The sequence below is a fragment of the Accipiter gentilis genome, chromosome 25, assembly GCF_929443795.1.
Source record: "Accipiter gentilis chromosome 25, bAccGen1.1, whole genome shotgun sequence".
In the NCBI taxonomy this organism is placed as follows: Eukaryota; Metazoa; Chordata; class Aves; order Accipitriformes; family Accipitridae; genus Astur; species Astur gentilis.
In genome coordinates, this window is record NC_064904.1 from 4,874,529 (window position 1) to 4,889,207 (window position 14,679).

A 14,679-nucleotide genomic window follows, 5' to 3' on the forward strand; every position below is an offset into this window, starting at 1 on the left:
GTATCCTTCCCTATCACGCAAATTTTTCTCTAATAGGCTTTGCATTTGCCATTGTTCAGTTCCACAGCATTACCAGGAAACAGAAAATGTGAAGAGGCAATGATATTTTTTAACTGTAAATAATACGTAACTTCTTAGTACAATTTCTAATCTTTTTGCAGACCTAACACTGAGGTTAGCCTTCAAAAAATAAAACTGCTTCCTTTACAAGATTCCAGGAACAGATAATGCAGAAATTTTCATTTTCTTATTATTTTCACTGGAGAGCTTCACTGAGAATCAGAGACCGTCACCACTTCCTACCATTTGATCTTTGGCATACTTTTTCTTCTAATTCCTGAAAAGAGAAGGTGATTCTACTTTCCCAAGAAACTCATTTCCTTCCCAAAGTGAGAAAAGAAAGATGGTGACTATTCTTCAGAGGCTGAATTATGAGGTTTCTATCAAGGAAAAAATGGTTTATGTGACAGAAGGAAAGAAAATAAAAGTTACTAAATATATTAAGATAAAATCATTATTAAATGTGTCCTAAAAGTCACTGCTGTGTCTAATCTGCAAAATAACAAACTGAAGGAACAACCATTGAAGCACATGCATGCTTACATTTTCCCCAGCAATAGGGACACATTCTGATTCTTTGCATCATTAAAATATACATACACAGAGTGGTGCCCAGTATTTGTAATACAATAAGTCACACAGCATCTCACAGAGGCACTCAGGTGTTATGCACCACCGTTCCTTCCCTATCACAGACCCAATCTACATGCCTATGAAGTGATGTTTTTTCAGCAATTGCTTTTTTGGTCACACAACAGAGGAGTTCCAGGACCCTAAGAAAACGGGCTATAGAGCTAAAATTAAGTTTGACCCTACATATCAAAGCCAGTACTGTAATTTCAAAGTCAAAGTTTAAAAGAAGTCAAACCATGGTATGATAGGGTTAACAATCAGCTGGGAGCCATGTAGAAATAGCACTGCATATGCTCTAACTGTGCATTTTCATATGCCACAATACTTGCTTCAAGGTAACAAGAATCATGTTTCATTCTTGAAGATACTCATTTCATCTTAAATTCAAGTTTTATAGTATGTTCACTTACTCACTTGACCGTAATCAATGCCCGTCTCTAACTTGTTTAATGTTTTTAGAACAATTCCAAGACCCAAGTAATTGCAAATGCAAAGTATAACTGTAGGTTCACCTGCATTTAGTTGAATTGATTACATAATTATTTGCACTTTGAGTTTGTTATCAAGAGGTTCAAGCAACAACTTCCACAATATGAAAATGAGACACTCCCTTCTCAAAGAAGCCACTATTTCTACCACAGTAGTACATTCTTTTAAAGTACTGTGGAGACTGACCTCTTTTTCATCTGCCAACTGACAGCTACTTCCAATATGTAACTCTAAATCATTCAATTAGTCACAGAGCTAGCAACATCAAAGAAAGAACACAGAGAGGAGGGGAACACTAGAATCTAAACAAAACTCATATTAAAAGGATATTCATGGTATACAACCTCAGTATTTAAGAACAACGAAGATCCTCTGGCTCCAATTCTAGTTCTTGCATGTCCCCTCACCCTCTTTACCAAAATGAAGCAAAAGTAAATAATCATGCTGCACGCTTTAAAACTGTGGTGGGTTGACCCTAGCCAGCAGCTAGGTACCCACACAGCCAGACCCAATACAAAAAAATAAGAAAAATATCCACAGTATCCTATAGATTATTTGTGTATTTCTGTATCAACAGAAGCTGACTGCAGTTTTTCTCCTCAAATTATCGTATCTCCATGCATTGTGTAGAGCCAAGTTCTGAAACAGTATCTTGATACGTCTTGCATAGTGATGACACTATTGACACCTTCAGGAGTAGGAGTCTCCCAGGAGTACATGACAGAGCAGCTCCCTCCTCCACCCTAATGCTCCAGAAATAGATGAGCCATTGCTAGAAAGCATTTTACAGAAAGCATAGTTTTCTAAATACTTAATAAGGAGAATGAGGATGGGAGAAGCAACTGATTCCTATTAAGCTGACTTTCAGAAGCTTAAAAACGCACAAACAAGGTTGAGAATTTTTAAATTAAAAGCAAGTATCAGTACTTCCTGAATCTACAAAGCTTTAAGATCCAGATCAAAATGAAAATTGCTTATTATGCTATATTAGACAGCTCTTTGTCTAGTTCATATGAATGTTTATTCCTCAAACTATCATTAAATAACTATTCCACAGGGATATGTGCTGTCAACTTTTATAAAAGAAATCTAGACACAGCTAGGTAAATATATAGAATAAATGTGTTCCACTTCCTTTCCCCTTACTCCTTTTTCTCCTGCACACTTAAATCTAGCAACACCCAACGAGACAAGTATGTTTTCCACCAGCTCTTTTGCTTCTTCTTGAAAGAAGGAAACTACAGTCCCTCTGGTTTCTGCGTAGCTATCAGGAAGAGTGCCTTTTTTTTTTTTTTTTTTTTCTTTTAAAGCTGCAGTGATAGCTACGTTCCACTGGGGCACCTCCACCGAGCCCCTAGACCCGAGTGACAGGGGAACAGAAGGCTCAAGGCAATCGAAAAGACCCAGCACCACCACTTGCCTTCCCCATAGGCCCATTAGAGAATGTCAACTACATTAACCCGGGGGAGCAGTTGTCTCAAACTTTTCCGATGAACAGCATCATATAGTTACTTTTACTTTATCACAGAGAAAAAAAGGAGAGAAAAGGAATTAAGGCCATGGGTTAACAGCACCTCCATTGTTAATAGATACAGAGAATATACATCGTGATTATGTTTTACACGCACTTCTAAACAGTAAAATCTGGATTTACTGTAGTATTCAAGTTGCCTGGAAACTTCCAAGAAGCACAGGGTCCTTATTAAAAATATGTTATGATCTTCCCCAAAATGACAAGCTAGGACAGAGCATTTCTGCTCTATCTTGAAAGGTCATATATATTTCACATGTTGAACTACTTCTCCAGAGGGTCTTAGGGTCTTCAAGTAACTACCAAGCTACAAGAAGATTCATAGACTGAAAAGCCAGATAACTCTGTGGTTACATGTTGGCACATTCACCTCCCTAGAATTCCGGCACTTCAACGAGGTCAGAAAAAAGCTGTCACATAAAACGACATCATTTCGGACTGTAACAAACACGGGCCCCCCCTCCCAGTAGTGACATAGCCATAAAAGTTAAACGCACAATTAAAAAAAAAAAAAAAGCTAACCCCTATCTGCTTCAAAAGCGTCAAATACCACTGGGGAAGTGGGACAGGGGAGCCAAATACGCAGCAGAAGTCCAACTGAAATACTTTTTACAGGAAAAAAAAAAAAGGGAGCCCTCCCCCGCCCCCACCTCACACGCTCCTGCCCATGTCTTTCAGCTCATCCTTTTTTTTTTTTCCCCCCTCACCGAGATTTCCCTACTGGTCCCGACCAACTCTCTTGAACCTCCTTCCTCAGCACTTCTTCCCCAAGTCCCGGCAGCGCGGGACCCCTCCGCCACCCCACGCGCTTCCCGCCGCCCTCCCCTCAGGCAGGAGCGCTCCCCTCAGCGCCCCGCCGTCGACACTCCCCCCCCCGCCCCCCGCCATGACCTCCCCCGGCAGCCCCGGCCCCCCAGGCCCGCCCCGCTCACCGTTCCTCAGCTCGTGCTTGACGGTGAGCAGCGGCAGCTCCCCTTCCTCCGCCGGCCCCGAGGGTCCCTCCATGTTTTCACAGGCGGGCGCTCCCCCGCCTCTGCCGCTCCCCGTGTGTGTGAGCGCGGAGGCGGGGGGACGTCACCTGGCCTGAGGCGGATTTTATTTTCCAGGGGCGCTCCAGGGGAGAGGAGCCATGCAGGCGCGCTGGAGGCGGGGGCGCGGCTGTTCTCCACTCCGCCTTGGCGAAAACGTGGGGGGGGGGGGGGGGGGGAAGGGGAGAAAGGGGGAAACCAACCACACCACCCAACAACAAACAGTTATTAAAATACAGGGAGGCACACGCACGTCGGCTTCCCTCCCCCGGCCCTCAGAGCCAGCCCATGCCCTTGCGGCTCCCCTCCCCCTTTGCGCTGGCCGCCCTCCCCGCCCAACAGCAGGGAGCGGAGCCGAGCCGAGCCCAGCGCGGCCCAGCCGGGATAGGCTGAGCGAGACGGGAGGAGGGGGCGCCCTCCGGAGCGGCTCCTACTCAGGCGCTGGCGCTCGCGCCCCCTTCCTCCCCTCGCCTCGCCGAGCGCTCATTGGGCGCGCGCGCCCGCGAACCCCAGCGACTGTTGAGCAGAGAACGTTCTACGTGCCTTCCCCCCGCCCTTCCGCCGAGCGGCGCGTTCCCTCATTGGATCAGCGGCTGCGCCAATCGCTGGCTCCGCCCCCCCGATTTCCCCCCAATCCCTCTACTCCCTAATCTTGTTTGTAAACATTCCCGCCCGCCTCTCTCACTCCCCCCCACCCCGCTTGAGGGCGGGCGCCGGGTTGCCTGGCGAAAAGAGAAGGCGCTGATTGGCCGTGGGGCTGGCAATCATCTGAGGGAGCGGCGGTGGCGCCCTTCCCTTGGGTTATGGGCCGCTTCCATCGTACGGGGGGGAGGGGGGGAAGACAGCCGTGGGCTTCCTCACTCGCAGTGGCGGCAGGGGCGAGCCGAGCAGAGCTCCAGCCTCGCGCGGGGGGAGGCGGCAGCGGGATGGGGGAGCAGGGTATCCCCCCGCCGAGGGACGCGGCGGGGCAGGGAGGAACGAGGGACGGCCGGGGGGGGTGTTCCCGCGGGGCCTTCACCGCCCGCTGAACCTCCTCCTTCCCGCAGGGCGCGGGCGGTGTGTGCGGGCCCGCAGCGGCAGCCCGTCCGTGCGGCAGGGCAGGGCACGGCGCGGCGCGGTGCGGCGCGGCTCGGCCGCCTCCTTGTGCTAGGACAGCTGGAGAGCTGCCGCCGTCAGTGTGGCAGGTCGGTATGTCCGCCTCCAGACCAGCGCTCGGCGCCGGGCGACAGCGCCGCGGCCGTGGGGTGGACGCTCAGGGGACGCAGGCTCCAGGGCCCCACGAAATGGGGCCGTGGGTGGCGGGGCGGCGGGCGAGCGCAGGCCTGGCGCCGCGCTGCGCTGGGGGGGCTGCGGGGAGAGAGACGCGGCCTTCCCCCTCAGCCGGGGCGCCCGACGGCCCCGGCTGGGGGAGCAGGCGGCGTCCGCGGCCCGGCCGCCGGGCAGCGAGCGGAGCCGTCGTCTTGGGAGGTTGAATTTACTGCGAGGTAAAGCAACCTCCGTGACCGCTGAAAGGCCGCAAAGCAAAGAGGAGCTTGGTCGGTTATGCCGGCTCTGGACGTGCTTGTGAGGGGGCGTCGCCTGCCTTGGTGTGTTGTGAGGCGGGGGTGGGAGAAGGCCCTGGGTAGGTGCATCCGTGTACCCGGTGTACGCTGCACTGCTTGGGGCATTTTCATTTGGTCCTGTTAGCTGCGTGGGACACACTGTCCTGACAGCGGGTTTTGATTTCATTTTTAAGGAAGATGTGTTTTGAATCCTGTTAGACCCGTTCATCGCACTTGAGCCTCTCGGTCTGCTATGCTTTGGAAGCAATCTGATACGTCTAAAGCAGTCCACATTTCCTTGAGAGAAATCACACGAATCACTTTTCTCACCATTTCTTATTTGCAGTTATTTCTGACTTGTTGCTTTTGAATGCTGTTGCTTCCTGTCCTTTGACACTGTAACAAGATGCTAATTTGCAATGCCAAGCCACATACAACAGCTGTGTTCACGCAGAGTCTGATTCTGGTACATCAAGCGTCAATGAAATAAAATGGCTTCTGTTAATCCTTTATTCATGTTCCAATATTATATATTTGTGCGCGTGTGTGTTTGTACACGTATATATATAAAATGCATGAACACGTATACGTACACACATTTCTACGTTTTTTCCTGTAGAGAGATTGAGTTGAACTATTTAAAGTTGATAAGGGCTTTCTACTACAGAATTGTTTAAATACCAAACCTTGTTTCTAGGGCACTTTTGGGATTGGTTTTCTTCCCAGAAATTAAAAATACTATCCAAGTGTTTCATGGTATTCCTGGTAAAACTTTTGAAGGTGTTTTCCACAGAGCACTGCAGGTGTTTTGTTGAGGTATCTTCCTGTAGCATATGGTACCGACATAACTTCACTGAAAATGTCCATCCAGTTACTGCCTTTCCAACAGTATTATATTAAGACTATAAATATAGAAAGTCTGATCACAGAAGATGTTTTCAAACCGAAAGATAATTGTTTCACTAACTTTTGTCACTTGATTTTAGAAGCCTCTCTATTGCAGAGACAGTAAATGTTACATCAGCATAATATTAAACTACAAAAGGGAAAATAATGAAAACAAACTGATAAAGTTCGTTGTTAAATTAAATTCTTGAGTCTTTGTAACTAATGGCTCCTTTTTACAACTAGTGGGGAGTGTCAGTTTTACTTCTTCTTTTCAAGGGGTAACAACCACTTCTGATTAATCTCTGTCCCAGATGTTACATTTTGAGGAGACTAGTACCAGATTTTATCCAGTGGCTCTACTATCCTACACTTTGGACTGACTGACCCTGGCAGCCTCAGAAGAGAGAAACTGAAATCTGACTACACTCTGTTTCTTACTAGCATTTAGTGCGAGTGGAGCTGGCAATGAATCCAGTAGTTGCTAATAGTCTTGGTTCCAGATGTTCATAGTTTGACAGACTTTATCTGCTTATTTGTCTCGGGCTGAAACCTCTTTCTCCTTTAAATTTCAGCTAAAACAGCTTTAAAGAATGAGGCGATAACCCTAAAACATCAAACCAAGGTTAGTGATCCATTGTGGTAGCTGCTGACTATGCATACAGCAAGACACAGTCATTACCCTGTATATTTAGGTTTAAGTTGTGACTGGGCTTTGAACATCCTGTGGCATGAACTGAAAGTTCATTGTTATTACTGAGGGACCTGATGCTTGCACCTTGGAAAAAGTAACTGAGCAACATGGTCATTCCATTAAAAAAAAAAATTTTTTTTACATAACAATCTCTCCAGTGTTAAAATATTTTTGTAGTGGGATTCTCATGTCATACCCAGAAACAGCAAAGCAGCCCTACTGAATGCTTGGAAAGAATCCCACCTTCTGACAGACAAAAGAGCTATACTCGTACTGAAATCCTAAACCTCCTGTCAGCAGTCCATGAGTACAAGACTATGTTCAAGTTTTCATTTCAACTGAAGCAGTGGAGGATTAAACTTGGTCACGTGCTTGATTTAAGAGTGGACCTCCCTTCAGTGGAACGGTCCAGGCATAGTGGGGCTGTTTTCGTTACCTCTATCACCTTTATCTTTGAAGCAGTATCATGTGGCTTTGTGATTGTTTGTAAAAGGATACAGTTCTGTCAACCTTAAGGGTAGATAGGATTTACAGGTAGGTGGAAACATCCATACCAGAAAATAAAGCTGTTTAGGACTCGTTCTTTAGGAGTCAGGGCAAGTGGCATGACATAGCATGGCATAGCTTGCATGCACACAGCTGAATTCTTTCGTAACAGGGTGGCCTTTTCCATACTGCCTACTGCATTTATACAGATTGCAAACTGTTACTGAGCTGTGCTAGCCCCCAACTTGTACAAGGACATTGCCTGGGAGAGTACTAGTCAGGGGCCCAACCATTCCCAAAAGCATGCCAGCAGTTAGAAATATGGGTAGTCATGTTCCTGCAGTCAGATTCTGCCTTTATCCCATTTAAATCACTAACACAGGCGGTCACGGAGTCAGATGAGGGAGAAAATTTGGCTTGAGCCTGCAGCCAAAGCCGGCATGTGAAAGTACAGAAAAGTGATGGGCTGTGGACCCACAGGGAGTACAGAATGGTCTGTAATAGATTCGTTTACAGTTTGGAGAAGTAAAACCACTCTTGTAATGTAAACTGTGCTTTTAGAAGTGCAGCTCTGAGTGCAATTTAACTGGCTGAAAATGTTATTTGCATTTTAAATACTCATTTATTTGTGTGCTATGACACTGAACAAAAAAATACTATTTGTAAGATGTGCATTCAATAAATTATCTCTCCGATGTTAAAAAAAAAATTGATGTAAAAACGATTAAAAACTGTGGGGTGATGCAGAGCCACTCTCCCTCCATAGTGTAAATGTATTATTTTTTTTTAAGTAACATTTACATATTCATGTTTACAATAAGAGCGACCTGACAGGTCAATCAACTGACAGTTCAGTGTTTGGGCTGAGCATGAGCTGTAAGTTTGGGAACACGGAGTAACAGAATTCTAAAGATAGATGTCCCTTCTTTACCCCACAACACAACTGTTCAGAAATATGTGTATTTACTTGCCATTCCTAATTGTGAAGAGAAGGAGGGAAAAATGTTGTGGGAAATACCCACATGGAAAGATATTATTGAACTTCATTTAAGAAAAAGTGTCACAACATTTCCTTTTTGGTTCTAAAAGTGGTGGTGTGCCAAGCTGGTTTGAGGGCTGAGGTGAAATTGAAATGCTCAGTGTACAGACTTCTGAGAGGAAATGAGAGAGAGAGAGAAAGAAAGAAGAAAATGAGTGCTGTAGCTGCATCCTTCCAGGGTGTCACTGCTTGACAGTTTTGAGGTACTTGATTTACTTTATTTCTGAAGAAGAGCTGCATATGAAAGACATAGTTTCTATGGAGCTGGTGTTGGAGGCGTCTGGCACTTTCTTATGGTCATTGAATTGTTACAGAAATAGGTGTTATTTTCAAAGTACAAATGTTGGAAAGCCAGATGATACAAAATGTTCCCCTTAATCACTCCATGGAGAACATTTGCACAGCAAGGGAAAAAGAGCATCAAATTTTGGAAACCAAGAAATGAATTTAAGGAAGGACTCCCTGTGAAAGACAGTCATGACATGAAACAGCTTTTGTGTGAGATTTTAGTACAGTATTAGTTCTAGTTTCTAGTTTACATATATTCTCTGTGCTTTTTTTTTTAAATCTGCAATTGAACATTTTGTGCTTGATAACTATCAGAAAAGTAGATTGGGTAGGTAAATTTGCTGTTTAAAGCATTTTTGTATGAAACTGCTCTGGCCAACAGTTTTATCTCTCTAAAACCACTTAATGTCTTACCATGAAAGGAGAAGTTATGCTAAGCATCCAAGCCTAATAATTCTCTTTAACGGAAGTGGTACAACTCTGTCAGGAAATGGATCGTTTCTTGAAAGCGTGCATAAAAATGAAGATGTGTTACTGACTCTAGAGTTACATCTTTGATTAAACTTAAGTCCTGTTTCAGTTAGCATTCATTTCTTCACTGAAAATTCATTTGTTTATTTTTTCTTCAGTTACAGTACAGTTAAAACTACTATTCCAGACAACATTTTCAAAAGTTTAATTATTAAAAATCTACATGGCTATAACAAAGAAACAATAAAAATATTTGTTATGTTACTCAGTTTCTGATGAGGAAAAGTAAAATGAATGAACACTGTCCAGAGGGGAAAGGAAGCAGCATCTATTAAAACAGAAATAGGGGTTTATTTCAATTTCAATTTATTTTTTTTTTTTCAATTTTTTTAAATGCTTATGTTAGGCAGAGATGGAATTTCTAGTTAATAGCAAGAATTGACTTTTGGATCCTAATCCTCACTCACAATAATTTGAAATTATTTTCAAATTTGTTGGAAGAAACACAGAGGGCTGCTCTACATAATGGTATCATTAAACCTCTGAGTAATACTGACTGCAGTGTAATTAAACTCAAAATCCTTTTCAGAAGACTCACATGTGAATTCTCACTATTTTGAAAATTGACTGTAAACTTTGGAGAAGGGGACTTTAGAAAGGAGAAGCTAACAAAGATGATCTGAAAGCTAGAGATGAGGAAATTAAAACTTTTAACTCAGCATGGAGGCCATGAGTACATCCTGATAGTTGCAGAACCCATGCATCTGCTTTCTACCCCCAAAGAAGAAGACAAAAATATGAGAAAAAAAGTGATTAAATGGCAGAGCTTAAAGGTATGCATTGTAGTTCTTAAAGAGAGCCTACTGAAAAGGAGGTAAGTGAAAAGTAGTGCCACATGAAATGAAGGGGGAAAGGCAGTTTTTGAAAAGCATAAATGAAAACTAAGAAGTTCATTTCCACAACTTTTTTCCTACTGACATATTTAAAGATATTGCATCTGTTAAATTAACATAGAGCAAAAAGAGATTTAATGAAGTGAACAATATTGCAGAGATTCATTTTTTCCTTTTCCCTTTACCTTGACAAAAGTTGTATGATTATTGATTTTGAACCTACTCTTTTAAATTTAAAAAGATAAGATGGTCCCATGAATTGAAATAACAGAAGAGAAAATTTTGAAACAGATGGATAAATTGAGAGAAATGTATTCCAGACTCAGGTGGTATATCTCCTGGAGTTCAGAAGGAACTTGGAACTCCTCAGAGAAAATACGAAAACTCTCATTAGTTTCAAGTACTGTATCAGGTGACTGGAAGACACCTCTTAACATAGTATAATATGAAAGACCATTTAATATAAGCAGCATCACAACTAAAAACTTCTTTAAAAGGACCAGGAAATTGTTTTGATGAAAGATCTGAAAGATTACTCTTAGTTTTAAAGAATGAAAAAAAATAAAATTGATTATAAAAACAGTAGATAAACATGATTCCAGGAACACACACCACATATAAAATACTACTGTGAAAAATCAGTTAGTAAAGCCAGTATCTGTAATAACAAATTACAAATTTTCAACACATCTGAAAAAAATGGGGATTTTTAACTGAAGTTGCATAATTGACACTGGTACTGTAAACTGTATGACTTGGGACTAGTGCTAACCGGTAACTGGTACTCAGCAATTCTATCATTTCATTACTGTTTTTCTTAAATTTTTCATCCCACTCTGATTTATTGAGATACAGGATAGAAACTTGAGTATGTCTAGCTCAGCATCCCATCTCCAGCACTGCCCAATAGCAGCTGTTTAGTGTCACGACAAACTTTTAAGAACCTTCTAAGGTTTAACTATGCAGTCTATGAATAAAGACCTCCATTTGTTTGCTTTGACTTTGCCATTTGCTAGTTTCATCTGATGACCCATAATGATTTAGTTAAAAAAGAGAGTGAAGAATTGTTACGTTTTATCTCCTCCATGCTTTTGTTGGATCTGCACCTATTTCATAGGCAAACCCAGAATGTGAAGCACTAGTCCCCCCACCTCAAAATGTCCAATAAAATAATATTTGCTGTAGGCACAGGTTATGCACTAGGTATTGGCAGTTCTTCGAGCTTTCAGTAATCCATGCGCAGCCTCATTTCTTTCATTTTTCTTAGGTAAAGGGCTTACAGGGGAAAACTATGTTATTTAGATGTTAGAACCCTCAGTTTCAATACACCTCTTTTCTAATGTGAAGTGTTTGCTGTGACAGTCTTTCAACAGGATATCAAAACCCTAGTTGGTCAGAAGGCATTTTACACTTCTTTTGTAAATTCCTCAGGATTTGCGTTTCCTCTGAAGTGTTAGACTTCTATGCAAAGAAATGTCCCATTAAGCTATTTTCCTTTGGCTGTCATTTAAGCCTGGCTAAGAGTGGGGTTTGGCATCCTCCTCCTTACAACATGTCACATTCAAAGTTACTTTTCTGTTGTGACTGCTTGTTAACATATTGATGGGGAACATTACAGCAGTGCAGAATATTGACATTGTAAATAACTCTGTTACCTCTAAGCTACTTCAACCCCCTCACCCCACAGCATTTTCTGGGATTTAATGAAGATTTACACTAATACCACATCTCTATCTAGCTTCAAAAGAACACATTCCTATTCAACCAGATTTTATTACACCAAATCCACCGTGTCATTACAGAAACTCTGTAGTAAGTGATTTGCTTCCCATTGGACTCAGTGCTGCCTTCCTACGGCTCTAGTGAGATGCATCTTCAATATGGGAAGTCAAATGAGGCGAACTCCACAGATTCTTAGAATTACAATATGCAGAGAAGTTAGGGCATGACTTCAACTTAATCACTTGTTCTCTGAGTAACATATATCTGCAATGTGGCCTTACGGTGTCTTCCCATCAAAGCATTTGTTTTTGGGTGATAGTGAGTTGTTGTGAGAAGCTTTCCATTGTTTTTCTAAGTCTTTAGATAATAAATTGGTTGAACTGTTCCACTGTGCAGCAGTATTTTTCTTTAGAAAGCTATGTGATTGAAGACAGTGGACATGCACGAGGTACTGGTTTGGTTTATACCTAAGACAAAATAATTGCTTTTGGATAGCAAGTACCAAAGCAACAGAATTACAAATCCTTTGGGATTGGACATGAACTCACTGCAGTTCTGGCGTGCTATCCTTTGATCAATATATAGGGAGGAGATGAAGGAGATTTCTGCAAAAATCATGAGTCTCTCCCTGCTTTTGACAAACACAGAGCAAGTGTTAATCCCTTATTTAATCTTGTGTTTCAAGCCAGACCAGGACCATGCTTTCTGTAGCCTTTTATGTACCCTTTCTGACTTCAGATATCCTGTGAAAAAGTAATCATTCCTCCTCTAAGGCAACAGCTGCCTAATCTTCCCAGTGCCTCTTTCTCTGCAGAAGTAAATGCCTTCTCACCCACCCACACACCCCAGGAGAGCAGCCTCCACCGCCACTCCCTGCTTCTGCTACAGTAGCAGCAACATTCATTTGTCTTTAGTTACAGAGTCAAGGATGTTATTGTCATAGTTACAGGTGATGCTACACATCTGCACATCATCACTTGTCTCTTCCTTTTAATGCTTTTACCTCTCTGGGTTGAAGCTTCACAGTGCATCCTCTTACATAGTTGAAGATTTGGGCTGCAATTCAATCTATTTTGGCCCGATTGATTTGGTTGTTCTGTTTGATTTTGGAAACTTTATTCCTGTTGAGGTTCTTAAAAGTGACAAATATAGAAATCATGTAGTCTTATTAAAACAGAGCCTTGTCTAGAATAACAATAAAACCAAAACATTTACAGAAAGTCTGCCTATCCATCTTATTAATAATCTTACTATCCCCTGCTCATAGAATGTTCATTGCTAATCTTTAGCTATTTCCTTCGGAGAGGCTTATCTCTTGTCTATATTGTTTGGCTTGCATCTACCTGTTAAGTCCACATATTCATGCAGTCAATATCCCAGCAGTCAAGTTACCTACAATATTCATAAGCTGTTTCAAAGAAACCACAAATGTATTCTGATTTATTACAAAGAGATCTAAGTAATTAATTTTAAATTTTATTTTATAGGTGGTATTGAGGTTATTTTCAGCAGAAGTTCCAATCTATAATTGAAAACATATGCTCATGGGTTTAGTCACCAGACAAGTGTTCAGTGCAGGTAAGAGATTACATCACACTGCAATAGTGCTGGAGAGCCCTTGCTATAGATTGGCACTCCTTTGTGCTGAGCAATGTACAGACCTAAAACAAAAAGGTGGCCCCCAAAATTTCTCATTAATGTGCTATGATGAAAGCCCTTAAAGCACAACTACAAACTGGGAAAACTTTGACTTTTCCACTGAAGCTGATAATTACTATAAAGGACAGAAATTGGTTCTCCATCAAAAATACATGTCTGTTGGGAACAAAATGGGCCACTTAGAAGCATGGTATCCTCTCTTTTCCTGTTTAAGACAGACATTTGAGATGTGTGAGATCGGCAGAGCTCATGAATGCAAGGTCACTGAAGGTGGTGCATTTCTGTTAATATTCTTAGCTGTTTTTAATATACATAGATTAGATCCTAAACAATGCCCACTTAATACACTTTGTTTTGCATATTTTCTTTTGTATACTTGGTAACCATGGAAAAGTCACATACAGATCACTCTATTCTTTGAACTATAAGGTGTTAATTTTGGACTGTCTTTTATTCTGTTTAATTTATGCAGTCTTGAAATAACAGTCTTTAATTAAGAATTGCTTTATATGATCAACCATGGAATGAATGCATACGTATTATATATATATATTCACACACTTTTTTTTGCCTAGAGTTTGAAACCAAGTACTAATCACAATGGTTTCCTTCTTCAAAAGGAGTGGAAAATATTGTGTAATATTTTCCAAACTGAAGCTACTTAGAATGCTTAATTTTTAAACTTCCCAGTAAATGGTGTGGGGTGGGGGAAGCACGTTCATTGTGTCTTCAGGAGGACACAGATTTGCTAATTTTTATAAATGGTTTCTTATTCTTTTATATGCCTTCTGGTAAACTATATTTTCTATGTCAAGCAAGAAAGTCTACTTCTTTCCAGTCTTCTATTTTCATGCTCCAGTGAATTTGCATTATTTCTGACAGTTTTCCCATGGACACAATGATTGTATATCTCATATATCTGCAGTCTGAAGTGCTTAATAGGTTCAAAATTAGCCTTGTATACCAAACTTTCTATGTCAAAGTCAGTTCATTTACACAGAGAAATATTACAAGAATAGAGAAGAGATTTTCATTAGGGAAATCTGTCAGTAGAGAATGGAGTTTGAAAGTCATTAGCTACCATTATCTTTTCAAATGTTTTAGTAGTAGCAACACTGTGTAATTATACATGTAATAAGTTATGTGAAAAAAATCCAAGAACAAAAATGTTTATTCAAAACTTAGTATCTTAAAGCACCTCCTAAGTAGAAGCTATGGAATTTTAAGGTACATTATTGCAATTACCTATCTGGCATGTAT

At 41.7% G+C, this 14,679-nt stretch overlaps 2 protein-coding genes across 14 annotated transcripts in view; one reads left to right on the forward strand and one right to left on the reverse strand.

Moving 5' to 3' along the window:
* Positions 1–3,914, reverse strand: part of RPS6KA5 (ribosomal protein S6 kinase A5) — an 85,331-nt gene extending 81,417 nt beyond the window's left edge. For all 4 annotated transcript variants that reach the window (XM_049828881.1, XM_049828880.1, XM_049828879.1 and 1 more), the window contains exon 1: positions 3,646–3,914. In XM_049828881.1, coding sequence (XP_049684838.1) covers positions 3,646–3,718 — 73 coding nt within the window. In that variant the 5' untranslated portion in view covers positions 3,719–3,914. The remainder of the gene's footprint in view (positions 1–3,645) is intronic.
* Positions 3,915–4,805: 891 nt separating this feature from the next.
* The window catches only part of DGLUCY (D-glutamate cyclase), a 47,677-nt gene continuing 37,803 nt past the window's right edge, over positions 4,806–14,679 (forward strand). For 8 of the 10 annotated variants that reach the window (XR_007509577.1, XM_049828501.1, XM_049828491.1 and 5 more), the window contains exons 1-2: positions 4,807–4,925; positions 13,248–13,338. Coding sequence is in view for 3 of the 10 variants with exons in the window: in XM_049828501.1 (XP_049684458.1) it covers positions 13,299–13,338 (40 nt within the window). In the remaining 7 variants the exon portion in view is untranslated. Of the gene's footprint in view, positions 4,926–6,742; positions 6,793–13,247; positions 13,339–14,679 lie in introns of all 10 variants that reach the window. The other 2 variants (XM_049828492.1, XM_049828495.1) reach the window with 2 other exon arrangements.